The sequence below is a fragment of the Amphiura filiformis genome, chromosome 3 (assembly GCF_039555335.1).
Source record: "Amphiura filiformis chromosome 3, Afil_fr2py, whole genome shotgun sequence".
In the NCBI taxonomy this organism is placed as follows: domain Eukaryota; kingdom Metazoa; phylum Echinodermata; class Ophiuroidea; order Amphilepidida; family Amphiuridae; genus Amphiura; species Amphiura filiformis.
The window spans coordinates 15,586,006-15,604,110 of NC_092630.1; the positions used below are offsets into that span (position 1 = coordinate 15,586,006).

Below are 18,105 nucleotides of genomic sequence, written 5' to 3' on the forward strand. Positions count from 1 at the left end.
GAAAGCAGAAACAAAAGTTACTTGTTTGTAATTGTGATCATTTTTATCATTTCAATTACTCATACAGTTCAGTGAAACCGAGCTTCATATGTTTATTAGTCAACATACATGTGTAATTGTAACAATGACAGTGTTGTTGAACAGCTACCATGCCATGATTTGCTAGATACATCCCCTATGGAAGACATGACTTTAATCTCCCACACATGGGGTGTAAAATTCCAAATGAAATCACTCATTCAGGTGATCCCATTTGAAAGTCACACTCCCTGTGTGGAAGGTTAAACGCATGTCTTCCATCAGGGGTCACATGGATGATAACTTGAATAGCCTAATGTGGCCTAATTTTCATGCATTATCATGCTATGTCAGTGCAGTGGCTGCCAGTGTGACCTAATTTCCATGCATTAAAATGCTATGTCAGTGCAATGGCTGCCAGTGTGGCCTAATTTCCATGCATTAACATGCTATGTCAGTGTAATGACTGCCAATTATGCTGTGCAGTTGCTTACTGCTATATGTATTTGCTTGCTTCCAAGTTGTCAAATGTTGTTTGTTTTTGTTGTTTGAAGTGCAAAGTGATGCACTTATATTTATTTGCAGTGAGTTGCAACTTTATTTAGTATTGGATAGTGTTGTGCAAGCCGTTCAATTTCAGTATTTATCTTTTCGTATGATGTGAGCTTGTTTCAGTGTTTCAAAATTTCATTTCATGTGTGTATGATTGTGATATCCACATCACTAATAAGTAATTTTCTGTGTGTTGAAATCAGCGTGTTGTTTGGAGTTTCGCTTTTTTTACACATCTAATATGTATATGATATAATACAAGTTGTACAAGTTATACAAATTTTATTCAGCAACAAGATGATATTTACATGGAGAAAAATGTTACAAAACAGATTTGTGCTGGGGCCATAAAAAACTCATTGCGGGCTTGTGTCTCACTAAACAGTGAATAGATGCACAGGCAATCAATACAGGGAATTTTGAATTCTTGATTCTTGGCAGCCATCTTCAGGCATGAGAATTTTCAGGTTTAAGCCTGAATTCGGGCTTTTTGTGGTCCAAATTTCCGACTTTCTTTTAATTTCAGCCCGTTTGGGCCTTTTTAGCCTAATTTCACGCGCTTTTTCAGGCTTTTTCAAACTTTTCAGGTTTTTTCATAGATGATCATTCTCATGCCTGCATCTTGTGAATCAAGCAGACACATTAAATTGGTAGATGTGTTAATTGCCCACCAGTGTACAGTATACAGTATTAGTAAATAGCCAGGGGTTTTCCCCAGGTCCATATGGGCTCATTGCCAGGTTATTTGTGTGTTGTTAGACAGGTGAAACAAAGAGGGAGTCAATATCAGATGATCGTTAGTTGTATAGAGTCATAAGAGTCCAAAGGAAACTTGCATTTCAGAACGAGAGAAACTTTCTTTAAAAAATTCCAGCATTCAATAGTGTCCCGTTTAAGATTTAGTACATTGATTTGTTTTGATGATATAACTAGAGGATCGTTGTTCTCTAAATAGTTCGGGTTTATTTATGTTTATTTTATACATACATGCACACCCCCCCCCCCTCGTATTCACCCGCAACTGGATTACACACAGGCATATACCCAAGGACATTAAACGTATATGACATTTCACTTTTGATATGATATTGTGTAAATCTGACAATTAATCACCATACCGTGGACCTGGCATTGTACCTCAAACGGGGCACCTATAGGCTAAATCATGCTCTCCAAAGGTGTGTAGCGCCCTCTGGAATAGGTCTTGTAACCTTGGATGTCCACAGTGCCTGTGTATCCACGTTATATGAGCTTAAATTCATACAAAAGTCCATGTTTGTGGGTTGAATTTGTATGATTTTGTATCCTTTGTGCAAAATACTGTTTTTAATTATGATCCCCCAGCTTGTTTTATTACAAGAAATGCATCTGAAAGAGCCTTCATACTTAAATGTGAAATCCTGATACCACATGGGCAATCCCGGGGAGTAATCACTTCACTTCACATTTTACAAATAACCCTGATGATTACAATAATTCCAATAGCATAAAAATTTAATTAGCTAGCAAATTCAAATTTCTTTTTGTGAGCTTTTAAAATTTTGGTTCATCTTTTGCTTATTTGATTTGTACCAGAAGTATCCATGTGCCTTATTTGAATAAACTGTTTGGGATGAAATTATTTTTAGCATCATTTCAAACAAAACTGGCCTGAGAAAGTAGTGCTGTGCAATGCAATACCTAAACTCCCATGTGTGTGAAAGTTGTAAAAGTTGTACATATACAACACTGGTACCATTGTTGCTCATTGTTTAACTTTTTACTTTCCCTGCTAAGTATAGAGTTACCATGTTTTTCCACTGTTTCCATGTGTAACCTTCACCAAAATCTTTTTTATCAGTTTTCCATGTAGTAGACCATATCCTTCTTACGTTTTAATATATTATGTACACACAACTGTTTTGTATCATCCCATCAGATTTATCGGTTGGTGGTCAGATATTTTCATAGTGTGTTTTGTACCTTATGTTGAGACCTGTACCAAAATAATCTGATCCCTAAGTTTTGAATTACGCACTAGCGGTTTTGGTATAGTCACACGGCCCATAGAACAGTATGGGTTTTAAACATCATGGTGTACGGTGTATGTTACGCATGATCAAGGCTATCACTTTTTCATTCATAACATCTACACATACCATATTTCAGACCTAAAATTTAAGTGGGATTATGAGAAAAATATGAGCTTTCTACGGATGCCAAAATCTCCATTTTTAATCAGAAAATTTAAATAGCAATTGTATTTCTAGAACCAAAACATGAAAATACTGAAACATGTTATTATTTTGATAGTTAGTTTCAGAACATTGAGGTCAAATTCTAGATGACGTTTTTGTTTTGGTGACATACTTTTAGTTTCACACATAAGGCAGTACCAGGCTCTAAAAGAAATTAAACAGTGTCAATTACATGATCAGTCAACACAGCCAACATTGAATGGTATCTGATGATGTCTGATTCCGTGTTATGATGCTTTTATGTCCCTACATCTGAATTAGTATTATAATCTGCTCTTCATCTTGTAGACATCCATGCAGTCATATATGGTTTCTGGAAAAGGAAAAAAACATGCGTGTAGCGAGTTTCGTTAAAAAACATTTCTCATTAATATTTTACTCATTCCGGATGTTGTGAGTTTTAAATGGATATATTTGTGAAATTGAAGCTTTAAGAAGAAATGCTTCTATATTAGATGAAAAATATTACACTTGTTCACAAAGCAGTTGTGTATAGTATTTCCTGTGTACTGTTCATCCTGCACTAACAATTCCATGGTTTTACCATATTTAGCTTTTAACATAACACAAACAGGCGTAGGAACAAAGCATTTAAGATGCGATAAATATGAGTCTACGTAAGTAGTCATTCATGCTGAAATTATTTTGATTCTGTTATATAAGAAGAAGTTTTGTTTATTAAATTTTGGTTTGTTGTCATCATATCATGTGTACTGTATGTGTGTAATAGAGATTCACCATATGACCAACTAACAGATACAGTTATTGTAAATACATGTAGATCCCACCTATAATATAAATTTCTTTTTCTGCTTTTGTTTGTCTGTCTTTGTACCTCATGATTTATAATTTGCTGTTTTTTATATTTTTTTATATATCATTTCGCAAGCTTGTGTTATTTTGTTATGACCATTGTTCAATGACAGTGTTATTTTATGTGATAGAAAATCATGCAACACTTTTATTTCTTATTTTTTCTTCATTAAAATGAAAATTTAGCGTAAATTTTAGAAAGGGTAACATTTGGTTCAAGAATAATATGGTAGTATGGAAGTTAAAAAGCAAGTATTCATATTACCATAGTTCACATGTGTATATGTTTTGGCATGAAGAGTAATTTTATGTAGCCTGTTGCGTGTGTTAATCTGTAGATTTTCATAAATCTCTAAATTTAGTGAACTTTTTGTAAACCAACCAACAACTCACTTATCTTTCAGCGGAGTGGACCAAGATATACTATCCATCTTTAGAGACTTTGAAGACGGAAAAAATGCAGAAATTGATAGTGATATCGCCCGCCATTGGTATACACACAATTTTTGTTGATTAACTGTAAAATTAGTCAGTTTGGCATCAGTATCAACACATATATACATTAGCAACACCAAGTATCATCAGTATCAACATCAGACATCACATACAATATTTGTTCACAGACTTTGATTTCACGCAGTATATTTGTCTCATATCCGGATGTGCATGTGGAATTGATTTCAGAAGAAATTGTGTTAGGAAATATGAAGTGATGTTGACAAGAACATTTCATGAATTCCCATATACGTTCAGCACAATAAACAAGCTAGCCAGTTCAATAATCATAGCCTTACAGCCAAAGTGAGGATTGGGTTGATTTCAAAAATTAAGTTGGCCATAATGACCACAAGGATATTTTCTTGAATTTGAGATATGAGTGACGGCAAATGGTGCAGGAATAAGTTATGAAACTAAAACCGATAATGTACAAATTCAAAAGTTGCACCCTATTGGTTTGTGCACATGACAATACTAGTAACCTTTAGATTCAAAATGTTCAATCATGGTGAGTGCCGCGGACAATAGGGCTTGCTATGGTAAAGGTTGACGGTGTTGATGGAAAGTGAAACCTCATGACAAACATGATGTGTACAAACCAATAGGGTTGCAACTTTTGCATTTGTACCTTTCATTGGTTTTAGTTTTATAATTTGGATATTTGTGCAGCATTGGACGTCACTGATATCTCAAATGTAAGAAAACACCATTGCAGTCATTACGGTCACCTTGATATTTGAAATTGGCCCTTACTTTAGCAACAAGGTCATGAACTACTCTCTTATTTATTGTGTAGACTGTAGCCTCTATTCATAAGGAGAGCCTGACTATATACATGAAAACATTTACATTCAATGCAGCACACTCTTGCAACATGTTGTGTACATTATTTATCATTTCATATCATAATGTGTTGATATCCATACATAAAATGCACTTGAAATTATTTTAACAGTAGAAAGATGAGTAAATGTTTGTTTCATAATGACCATAATTTCTGCATGATAAGCTGTTTATAAACTGATAAACTAAGAAAAATATTTATTTGTGTAAATCTATACAAAATATAAGAGCAACAAACCAATCAGTTCAAGAATTGGTTTTTTTAAATAGTGTCCCAATATGTGCACAAATAATATTGTTAAATTAGCGATTACAGACCCATCAGATGTAGTTTATATCATTCCAGAAGACCCCTTCTGGAAAGAAATTCTGCAGTTCAGACGTAAGATGTGTTTTTGTTAAGAAAGTGTGTGTGTGAGTGCATTTGTTCTTGAAGTGTCAGTTTTATTTTTTCCATAACAAATGTTCTTGATGTTGATTAAGACCAAGAATTTTTGCATGAAAAGAAGAAAATGTTAATCTAATATATAATAATTGGCTGGAAAAAAATACAGATATGAACTTCCTACCTACTAGTACTACTACTAGTCAGGACTATTGGTTACCAGGATGGGTAACTCCATTTGAAAGTTACACCCCCATGTCTTCCATAGGGTATGTATGGGGATTTCAATGGGAAAAGCTCATTGTTGCCATCAAATATTGGCATGTGTGCAAGAAGTATGACAAATGTAGTATTGACTGATGAAAATATGCGTATGGGATATTTACTTGGCATTGCATTTTGAAGTATTAAAATGAATTTTGCATTTGCATAATGACTCTTATTTTCAATGGTCTGACTTGATTTTTATTTGCAGCTTACAGCAGCCTTCATGCATACTTCACTGATCAATGAATGTACTTTTACAGATTCACATGATTCAATATTAAATCATATTATTTTGCATCGTGCATTTTGTTTAATTTTCAATTATTTTTTTTGTTAATAACCATTTGTTTGAATTATTTTTGTCATTTCATTGTTATCATTTGTATGCAACATACTGTAAAAGTGGAAATTTTTGTGGGATTAATTTTCACGCTCTGCTAATTTTGAACCATTTCCCTTCAAGTTGTTTTCAATTCGCGAAGCCGAATCTTAAATTTGTTAACTGTGACCTATACACAAAAGGAATATTTTGTGCGTTGTTATTTTTGTGATAGCAGTGTGGAACGCAAAAAGTACGAAAAGAAATGAAGCACAAAAATTTTCACATACAGTATTTTTCACCTTTTCAGTGGGCTTGTCAAATATTTTGATACAGCCAGCAGGCAAAAAAAGAACACAAGAGAAATAATGAAAAGAATATTAAGAAAATGGGCTCGTCCAGTTGAAATCCATACACCTCATATGGAACACATGATCTTAATCTCCTACACAGGGGTGCAGATTTCAAATGGAATCGCCCATTCAAGTAACCCCATTGAAATTCACACTCCCTGTGTAGAAGATTAAGATTGTGTCTTTCATTTGATGGTAATGGAAATTGCATAAATTGGCAATAGACAAAACTGTTGAATGATACCTTTTGGGAAATCAAATCAGACCAGGTTTCTCATTCTTTTCACAATGATATCTTTTGATTCTTTTGCCGAGTGTTGATCATTTCACATTGGATGCATTTTGTATCGTTATCATCGCTGTATCGTTGTTATTCATTTGAATGTTTTGCAAGCTATAACAAGAATTGAATCTAAAAGGGGTGTTACCATTTGTTGAAATAGAATCAAGCTTCATCATGCATTTGATACAATGTTTGTGGCATGTCTAAATGTTTAGCAGTAGAAGAAATGGCTGCTTATAGAGTTTGGAAAGGAAATTTGTTGAGACTCTAAATTAATATAAAGAAATGTAGCAGAAAAGGTGAATATTGTATATTTTTGTTTGACAAATCCAGAAATTTTACTCACAACTTGAGATCATCTGCCCTTCTGTGCTGATGGCTGTAAAATCACAAGTGATTGATGTGGATGCAGTGGACCAGATCATGCCAGTCACTTATGATCAAGCCATCGGCCCAGATGGCGAAAACTCAAAGTTGTGAGTAAATGAAAATTCCTGGATTTGTGAAACAAAAATATGCAATAATATGATCTACAATTTTACTGACAAGAACAGGTGAATGTTTGAACACATTCATTCCAGTTTGGTGGCCTTTCCTGTAGTCCTCTTTCTTCATCTCGATGCCACATCAAATCACATGCCTGGTAAAGTTTAGATATTTCAAAATATGTAATTGTTACCAGTCGTTCAATTTTATTTTGGATGGGTGACTAATCAAACCTAAAATGTTATCCAAAATTTTGAATAATGACCAATATCCTATCCTATAACTAGGCTAAAACCAAGTTACCTTTATCCATTGACCATTGTCCTAGTTAACCATTTTATCTAGTGCGCCATCACATACCAGGGTAAAGACCCCATTTGACTCATTTATGGAGATAGGAAGACAAATGAAAGGAAGCAATATCCAGTAAATTTTTAACTTTTTGAAGGAAGTTTGAAATGACAGTAGAACATAATTTAAGTAGTAATTCTGTAACCAGGTCAAAAAAAGTACATAAGAAGGAAGTGTAAGTTCATTGTTATTTAATCAAATCCACATCACCATCGTAAAAAGTTACTTATCATTTAGATTTGGTCAGATTGGAAGGAAAGGCTGTATTTCACTATAGTTATCAAGTCTTACAGATATCGAGACATCGTATGGGTCAAAGTAGGTTGAATTAGTGCCATTTGTCTAGCATTAACACTCTGTGCTAGATGTACCACATCATGCATATGTAATTATCTGTTTTGATAGAAATTAGCCTGTAACTTGGAAAGTCAGATAAAATCCTTTACCCTCACTCCACAAATTGGACAGATCAGTATCACCTTCGGACATCTTTGTTACATTAATCTAATACGATACCAAGTTAATTAATAACAATGTGTTATGAGGATGTGACACTTGTTTTGATTGGCATCATGCTTCACAAAGTGGTACTAGATACTCGGTGTCGAGTAACACAGTGTCCTTGGCTATGGTAGATGTGAGAGACTGCAAAAATAACAATTTATATGGAATACACAAACACTTTGTTTAGTTTTTGTACGGGATTTTATAATCATGTATTTTGTCTCTTTTTTTTCCATTTTTGGTTGAGAATATTAATACTTTATATTTCTTTTTCATTTTCTTTCTCTCAACAGAAGGTGACCGAGCTCTTCCATCGCTACCTCAACGTGATGACAGGTATGGTATTTGTACTTCAACTGTTACAAAACAAAAATGTTGCTCATTCCATCTAAAATTCATACTGCCCCTGTGGCAGATATTTCCAAAATCTTCCTCAGGGGTAGTGTGGATTTTAAATGGAAGAGCTCTCTTGGTCATATTGTTTATTGTATTGTTATCATACTTGATTAGCAACATTTTTCTTAAATATGTCGCACTTTATTGTCATTGATGTATTAAATTTATGAGTGAATATGGGTTCACATACTACACTTGATTATTCTGTGGCATTGCTGTGAAGTTTTCCCAGGGGGACTGGGGGTGCAGGGGTGCTCAAATAATATTTGGGTAGGTAAGCACCCCTGTCCCCGGCCATCCTCCGGGAAAGATTGACTTTCACTTTGAGATAAAACTCAAAGAGTTACAGGCAGAACACAGGCAGATTGACACAGGAAGTTTGGAAGACAGACGGAGAAGAAAATAAAGAGAGATTCACTAGAAATATTGCCATCCATGACATGGCTTACATCTGATCAGTGACATATTACTGTTGATTAACTGACAGGTACCCAGTTATTGTATACTTGGCTATGATTCGACTTCACAGCACAAAATACTGAATGATGGTTTGCTATATCCATGATTGCTATCGATGAGAGCAAGTAATTATGGTGGGATATGAAAGGACTAGAGTGGTGATTCAGGGGGTATGTAGAAGAATAACCCATGGTGAGGCATGAATAGAAAAGATTGGTATTTGAAGGTTTGTTTAGAAAAACAAGTCAACTCATTTTTTTATCTCCTATAAATCTTGAAGAAGAAAGGTTGACTTGGTTCTGTCATCTTGGTGATTTTCAGTGTTGGGACAACGTGGAGGTTTATACTCTGGAAAACAAACAGAAAAAGATGCGTGGCACAGGTAGCCTCTTACCTACTTGCATCACAATGAGTCAGTAAATTTGTTGCACAAGAGAGTTCAGATGGCAAGCATTTAACAAGTGATGTTTTACCACTTGCATCATCATAGAGGAAGAGACGACATAGTAGGAGAGTAGAAATACTGCCACACAAAAGCTAATCTATGTGTATTTGTAAAAAAGACTGAAGTTTTGAAGTTCAATAGAGCAAGTTATTTTCTAGATGGTCTTCTTAAATCATGATGAAAATTGTGTGTGTTGCTTTTTTGTGATCTAATTTCTTTTGATTGGTCTCTGGGTCAATCCATAGTTAAATCAATTTTGGAGGGGGGAAAACCCATGTTAAAACTAATGTGCCATTTGTGGTGAGAAAGTAAGGGAACAACCCAAAACATCGATGCTATTTTGACCCACTTCAGGGAGGTAATCAGCTATGGAAGTTTTGCATAGGATGTCTTCAATCTTTGGGTTGTTCTCTAAGGTGAACTGGGGTCCATTTTACAAACTTTTATTCCTTCTTAACTTACATAACTGTCCGTAAAGTTACGAATACCCAATACTAGACGTAACTTTTACGCAGGGTCCGTGTAGTAAATCCCTATTACTTTCGAATGGGTTTAGTGAAATGGAACTTCATCATAAGTTACAAATGATTTTGAGACTTACGAAGCTTTGTAAAGTTTAGTGAAATGGACCCTGATTAGTTTTGTTCAGAACAAGTCTTTAAAAAAATCACATCAATTAAAGGTTTAGTATTGAGTGTAACCTTGTAAGAGGAGATGATTAAAATTTTCATTCATTACTTAAACCTGTGGGGACTTGAAGTTAGCACCTATCCGTGGGCAAAATCCAACCTGTAAATGAATGCTGTCGGCAAGTTGTAAGATACAATCAACTCAATTGCCAACTGGTCCAAGCTGAAACAGTGGACCAGTTGTTACAAAAGTTCCATGCAAGCCTTGCTTGTTATTGTTTGTTCGTATGGTTAGTACCCTTCCTTAAATCAAAAGTCTTGGGAAAAAGTGTGAGACAATATAGTCAATATTATTCTAAATACCATTGAAGGTGATAATTACACCAAATTGTTGCAAATTAACACCAATTGACACTGATACTCTTACAAGCAGACAGCAATATTGCACCACTGCTTTGAAATTTATTTTACGTTTTTAAAATATAACTCTTTCAAGATAAATTGAGAACTAAAATGTTGATAACTAGTCATATAAGCATTCTCTCTTGAACATACCAAAATATTAATAGGTATCTTGAGTAAAAAGGAAAAAAAAAGATTAAAAAAGTGATTCAAATATTAAAATTTTTCATAATCCAATCAGGTTGTATCATAGTACTCGGTAATACCCTCAGTATCCTGTGTGATGTGCCGGTTTCCTTATTGGTCATTAGCACTGTCGCTAGCTCTTCTTTTGCCTCATCTCTACAGGATGTGGTAGGTTCTGTGTAGGAATGTATGAAGGTTGCTGGACTGGGTCTTTTGGGGATGAGTTAGGGTGTCATTACACTTGGTAGTTGAACTTGGTGGTACATTTGCTGTGCTTTGCTGTCAATGAACTCTATGTAGAGCATTTCTTGTTGACTGGATTCAGGAGGGGGCTGTTATGAGGGACAGGTTTAAATTTAGTTGTTTATTTATTAATGTCTTAAACCTGGGAAAGAAACTTGAGAGTAAACACTTTTTTAAATTTTTTACCCAGAAGGCAAACCAAATTATCAAAATATAATATACAAAATGACAATTATATAAAAATTCAAACTTAAATACATTAATATAAAACATATTATAAAAAGCACAGATAGTATGAAACCTAGAGGCTAGAGCAGATATTAAAAATATCGAATTACATCCTGAATGATTTAGAATTGATATTTTTGATATTTAACAGTCCTCAAAGTAAACTTTTAAACCTAATGGTATGTACTTATGTGTATGTAGCTGGGATGAAAAGCCAACGATCAATTGACAATTTTGACCTTTCGTATTGAAGATATGGATTTTTCCCCAAAATACCAAAAAATATTAGGTCTTTTTGAGAAAAAATTTATATCTTCAATAAGAAAGGTCAAAATTTTCAATTTATCATTGGCTTTTCATCTCAGCTACATACACATTTAGTGAATTAGATTTATAAAGTTTGCTTCGAGGACTGTTATATATCAAAGATTTAAAAAATATAAAATTTTAATAATTTGTCGTAAAATTTGTATTGTATCCCGAATTTCAAAAACTAAAATTTTTTTATATCAGAAGGATATTCTTCCTATTCAGAATGCAATTCGATATGTCTGATGTACGAGGGGGTATCAAAAAGTTTTAGAAATCGCCCAGAAGGGAAAGAGCTATATCAATGAAATTTTGTCAGTGCAATTACTGGTCCTTATGTACACTATGGTGCAAAAATGGTCTCATAAGTATGTTTACTTTTTTTTACAGGAGCTAGATGTCACTACCTGCCTATGTAACCGCATAACCAGCAAAATGGAGAAAATTGTGGCATGCAGCAGCATGAAGTTCCATTTTAAGGGTTACAGTGCCCAGAAAATCTGTGATGAAATAAAAATTCCTTTTCCAAAAAGCGACAGTGACATATCACAATCACCACCGAAGATAACTTTCATTTCATCATCAATTTTCTAGGCACTGCAACCCTTCAAATGCAGGATCTTAATAACGCTGCTTGCCTCAATTTTCTCAATCTTGCAGTTTATGCGCAGTAACTGGGGCAGCAGGTTATTGGCATCTAGTGCCACCTGTAAAAAAAGTAAACATACTTATGAAACCATTTTTGGACCATAATGTACATAAGGACCAGTGATTGCACTGACAAAATTTCATCGATATAGCTCTCATACTTCTGGGCGATTTCTAAAACTTTTTGATACCCCCTCGTACTCTCATGTCTCACAAAAAATAATGTCCAAACGCTCATACCAGAACCCTTAACCTGAGACTAGTCTCGGGCATTGACCATTCGGATTCGCTATTTGTATAACAAGTGATACTCTTTCATTTAATTAGTAGACACTGTTTATGTGATAATCATGTTTGCAACTTAGACAAGATATTTTCCAAATACTCTGGGTTCCTTTTCAATATTAGCTTATTATCAGTAATTGGTGCTGCTCATACTGTCTTCCTGTTTTTTACAGATTGTAGCAAATTACATAAAATCTTGTATTTATTATCACTTTCAACTACTAGTATTTATAAAGAGGTGATTGGTTGTCACAGTATCAAGAAACAATTGACACACCCTTCTTTACTGAATTATCACCGTACATAGGAGTCTTAGGTTTAAGATTTACTAAGCTACAAAATAAAATATATTTGGAAATGATTGTTTGAAATGTTGGTGGACAAATTATATTATTACGGTAATATATGCATGTGTGTACACACACCCCACCTATCTTTGTAAGCACTGTGTGACAACATGGGACAATTTGGCCAACCAGTGAGACAAGTGCTCAGTTCAAATTTCTTCCACCTAACTTGGCACATTTTGCAGATTTTTCCACACATTTTTTTCACCTAATCAGGAACTTCACTTCTAGATATACCTTACTTGCCAACTAGAGGTCCCTGTTTGTAAACAGTCAATTTTTGGCATACCGGTATCTAAAATGGGGGAGGGGTGCGCTGTGAAATTTTGACAACTGGGGATGACTCCGGTTTTCATGAAGTCCATGTTTGGTGTGAAAAATACAAGTATGTCCCCTCTATGCAGTAAAAATAAATACACAGGTCCCCCTCCAACACACACCCCTGCAACCATACCTCTGTACACACACGTAAACAAAGTTAATTGGACAGATTATCTCATTTCCATTTTATAGAGATATACATTTTTATTTTTATTTTTTTCTACCAAGTGGATTTAATATGTGGGTGGTTGTGGTCAATTTTAATAGCCTAACAAGTTCACTGCTTTCCTGTATACCTGTTGAGCCACTTCAATCTAAATGATTTTAAGATTGTTTTCTTGAAAATGGTTAAGAAAAAAGTTTATTTATAATGACAAGATATGCTAGTTCACTATATTTAGCAGAAAAAAGATGGTATGTAGTGATATGTGAGATGCTAGATGTACGGCCGAGGCTTAAAAACAATGTCCCACTTACTAAATAAATTTAAACATATTTTTTGTATTTTCCAAATATTAAGAAAATGTCTTTAGAACTATGGTTTGTATGGAAATGTCTTTTAAAAAGTTGTATAGCATTGAGTAAATATGTCAAACCATTCAAGGGTACTCAATGTAGGATTAAAATAGTAAGTGCTATCTTAAGGATCTAGAATGAGCGTTTATGGCGTTTTCGACAGTATTTTTGTGGGACATGAGAGCACCTCAGGCGATCGAATTGCATTCTGAATCTGAAGCATGTCTTTCTGATATCAAATAATTTTTGAAATTCACGATATAATACAAATTTTATGACAAATTATTAAAATTTGATATTTTTCAAATTTTGATATATACATGTATAACAGTCCTCGAAATAAATTTTACAAATCTAATGATATATTCTTAAAGTGTATGTAGCTGGGAGGAAAAGCCGACGTTCAATTGAAAATATTGACCTTTTATATTGAAGATATGGATTTTTTTCCCAAAAAGACCTATTTTTGTTTGGTGTTTTGGGAAAAAAATCCATATCTTCAATATGAAAGATCAAAATTTTCAATTAATCGTCGGCTTTTCATCCCACCTACATACACTTTAAGTATAAATCATCAGATTTATAAAGTTTACTTCAAGTACTGTTAAATATCAAAAATATCAATTTTTAATGATTTGCCATAAATAAAAAAAATAAAAATTAATTGATATCAGAAGGACATTCTTAGTATTCAGAATGCAATTTGATATGTCTGATGTGCTCTAATGTCCCACAATAAATACTGTCCAAACGTTCATACCCCTTCCCTTAAAGTTTATAAGTTGATAATCCCAAGAAGATAATACAATCTTGTGTCCATTGAATTTCACTGATTGATATGTTGCAGTGTCATTTCCAATTCCTTGTAATCACACCACTGGTATGAAACCAAAAAGATTGCCCTATACTGAATCACTTGCAACAGACAGCAGGCAGGAGTGGTGTGATGATGGTGTATGAATATATGTTTTGGCTAATTTATGTAAAACTTTGGCTCAGACTATTCACTGGTTTCTTCATTGGCGGTGTGCACTGCAATGTAGCTTGAGGTGCAGGCTGAAATAAGGTTTTATGTTTACTGTCAAAATGGTTGAATTTTCGCAATCAGATGTAGATTCAATTTCCCTGCTATACGTCAGGAAACATGGGATTTACCTCGATGATATGAATGATTCCAGCAAATCATCTTCGTTAGTCAACATGATTCAGTAACTTAATTTTAAAATTGAGAATACAATGTGTGTGTTTGTTTTATTTATGCAGAGTCAGCTGCTATAGCTTCTTATTTTATTTTCTCTTTTTAGATTAGTAGTAACGTATTAAGTTAGTTGAAGCTACGATTTAAACTTACTATAAATAAAGCAATTTACGGTAGTTGCTAAACAGGAAACTATAAATCACCTTGTCATAGATGTAAGAAGATGAGGTAAATGTTTTCATTTGTGTGCCTTGTGTAAAGTTTTTTTTTAAAGATAAGAGAAACCCCAGAAAATTCTTGCAAAATTAAACTTACAGTCTCATAAAATACTGACTATATTTTGAATGTACGTTTAGCAAAAGGCACATGCAAACCCGATATTTTAGTGATATTTTCTTCAATTCCTTTTCTTGCCTTTTGGCCCATAGTACTCTTAAAATCCAATGAATTTTTAACAATTTTTTGGCTCGTCAAAAAGCAGAAACATCTGTGTTTGTTTGTTGACATCTTGGCCCAGCAGCCAGCATTTCTATAAAGTTGACCAAACTATAAAGTTGGTGAATTTTAGGGATTATTTGGAAACCTGAAAAGGAAAATGGAATTGGACTTTTTAGAAAACAGAAAACTTGCCACTCAAACTTTAATATATCTAATAAATCCCATTCAGTATCTCCTGCCCTGTGAGAAACTCTTCCCATTGAGCATGACCATAAACAACAAATTAAATTATCATTTCACAGTTCTCTTCACCGTTTCATTAATTCAGTATTTAATTTGAACTGTTAGAAAGAAGGGCAAGGCCAAAAATGACTGATAACCAAATAATTTCACATAATCACTCATGACATTGTCCTCCTTACAAAACATTAGTTGACAATTTGTGATTTGATCAAGCTATTCGTTTGTCACTGATATTGATATCGAGATAAATATACTGCGCCAATAAAGTATCCTTACACTTAGAAAAATAATCACAATTTAAAAACTAAACCATATTGGGGTAAATGTGACCATCCAGCACAACTGAGCCCTGAAGTCGCCAATCATCATTTTTGAGATACAGGGTGTCCCAGAATGATCTGTACCGGGAAAGATGGATTTTTTAAGGTATGAAGGGCATGTTGAATGGTCATATTGTTTTGCATTTTAAGTTCTACATATATTTAGCTTTCTCAGATTTTTAGATTTTAAAATTGGACGTTTCTAGTAGAAGTTATAGAAGATTGCGTAAAAATGGTGAATTCTAAGTTTTGACAACATAACCTATTTTGAAAATCTGTAACATTACTAACCGTTCAGCACAAACTTATTTGGAAAAAGTTATGCAGGTATTTTAGTTGTGCCCTGTTCATATTACCACTAAATAGCCGATATCTATCTATTATTTATGACGTTACGAAGCAATCATTATATGGAATTAAGGATTTGTGGCCTAATCCCATTCTCTCTTTGGCGGTAGTTTTAAATATAGTTATTGTGGTGTGAGGTCCATGTCATTTGAAATGCTTGCAGAGATCGAACTGGTTGTGGAACAGAAAAGAGCTCCTCAATTTACTGTACAGCAGCGTGAATTTCTTTCAAAAACTTACTGGCAAACCAGCAGCTATGTTGAGACGCAAAGAAGATTCATTAGACGATAGTGTATAACGTAAAGAAGTTTGACGAGTATGGAACTGTCAGGAATCGGCAGAGTGAAGCTTCAGGTGCTCGTCAGACTGTAAGAACTAGAGCGAACATTGCAGCTGTCTGGCAAGCTTTAAGGCGCAACCCCAACAGTAGTTGTCGTCGAAATGCTGTGCCAAACATCCCACGTTCTTCATTTAACCGTATCGTGCCATTTTTCAAAGGTATGCGAGTCGTTTTTCATCGATTTTACATTATTGCATGCCACGCCAAAACAAATAAAGGTAGCGTGCTGAAATTAACAGAATAAGTAGGAGACATGTCCAACATTATAATGCTGGTATCAAAAATCGATACACTGCCCGTCTTCTATTTTTAGTTATTTTTGCAAACACGGTACAAATCATTCTGGGACACCCTGTATTCAACCAAAATATTCTGCTTGAAATTAGCTTTAAAATGATGTATATCATGTCTATAGTACTTGACATTTAAATAGTGAAAATCAATAAAACAGTCAATAAATCCTTTGTTTCCTATTGTTTATTGTTAAGTTCAATGGAGCATATCTCAATAGTGGCACTAGAGACATCCGGGCTCAGTTTTGGTGGATGGTCACATTTTTTTTTTTAAATAGATGCACATTTTAATCCTTCACATTATGACACCACATTGGATCCAATGTGACCTCAAGTTACAAGCAATCAAACAGACAAAGTTCCAGTTATAAAAGTGACAAACTGGCCTATACAAGGCGCGAATAGATTCCAATAAGCGCAACAAAGAGACAATACAGTTTCTTCAAAACCAAAGCTTTATTTAAAGCAGTTTTTATTTCAGTTTTTATTTCTCTGTACTTTTCATAACTTTCATTTTATTTGTCAACTCCTTTGTTTCAGTTTTCCCTTTGTTTTGAATTAAAGGCACTCACAAATTAGCCATTCACCACTTTCAAACCAGATGTCTAGTCCGTGGAGTTTTGAATAGGCCAGTTTGTCACTTTTCAAACTGGACCTTCGTCTAATCAAATGCTTGTAACTTTCCTTCTTGAAATCACATTTGATTCAATGGGGTATCATAATGTGCAGGATTTGATAGTGCATCTATTAAAAAACCAATATGGTTCAGTTTTGAAATTGTGATTATTTTTCCAAGTGTAAGGATACTTTTTGGCACAGTATAGTTTAAAATTTACTTCATATTTTATTGTTCTGAGCAACACTAAAACGACCATATCTTTAGAACCGCAAGTCCAATAATGAGTTTTCATCAAAGTAAAGCTCTGAAAATGCCACATATAATGTAGAGAAAACTGACTTTTGATTTTGCTTGACAAATGACTTATGGCTTGATTGCATTACATATGCATATATGCCCACGGGCAGTACATGTACTGCCTGTGTGCACTTGTTATGTAAAAACATTGTTATACCTTTTCCTGTCATTAGGCCTCTTACCTTAAGTAGAAATTATTCATGCTATTAATTGACCACGCTGTAGTAGGCTGGGGAAAGCGGGGGCAATGTCACCAAATGGTAAGGAAGTCAGACATGTGTACATGTATATATATACATATTGTGTGTGTTTATAAACATCACAGATTGATCAGTTTAAGTCATTCCAAGATGTGTCCATATCCTGTGGTATAGATGTTATATTAGTGATATTTTGTCCTTCCTGTAGGCCTTATATATACATGTAGGGCATCAAGTCATCATAGATTGACTTGGTTAAAGTTGGATAGCATTAGCGATTGGGTGACGACAGCATTGATGATATCTGAGGTGAAGGCTGCAGACATTGATTGATAGATTGAGAACATACTTGATATTGTTGGATCTGGTACAATGCCAGGACTATGGATGCACATATCGTCGGTTTGGTATGTTTTGCGTGTGTCTCTTCTTTATTTCTTTATTATACGATGAATGCGTTATGAAAGAAGGGGGGATTGTTATAGG

At 34.3% G+C, this 18,105-nt stretch overlaps 1 protein-coding gene across 3 annotated transcripts in view; it reads left to right on the plus strand.

Moving 5' to 3' along the window:
* LOC140148102 (focal adhesion kinase 1-like) overlaps nucleotides 1-18,105 on the plus strand; it is a 76,533-nt gene that overhangs the window by 20,934 nt on the left and 37,494 nt on the right. For 2 of the 3 annotated variants that reach the window (XM_072169958.1, XM_072169959.1), the window contains exon 9: nucleotides 8,203-8,245. In XM_072169958.1, coding sequence (XP_072026059.1) covers nucleotides 8,203-8,245 — 43 coding nt within the window. Of the gene's footprint in view, nucleotides 1-3,406; nucleotides 3,425-4,024; nucleotides 4,112-5,277; nucleotides 5,344-8,202; nucleotides 8,246-18,105 lie in introns of those variants that run through there. The other variant, XM_072169960.1, reaches the window with a different exon arrangement.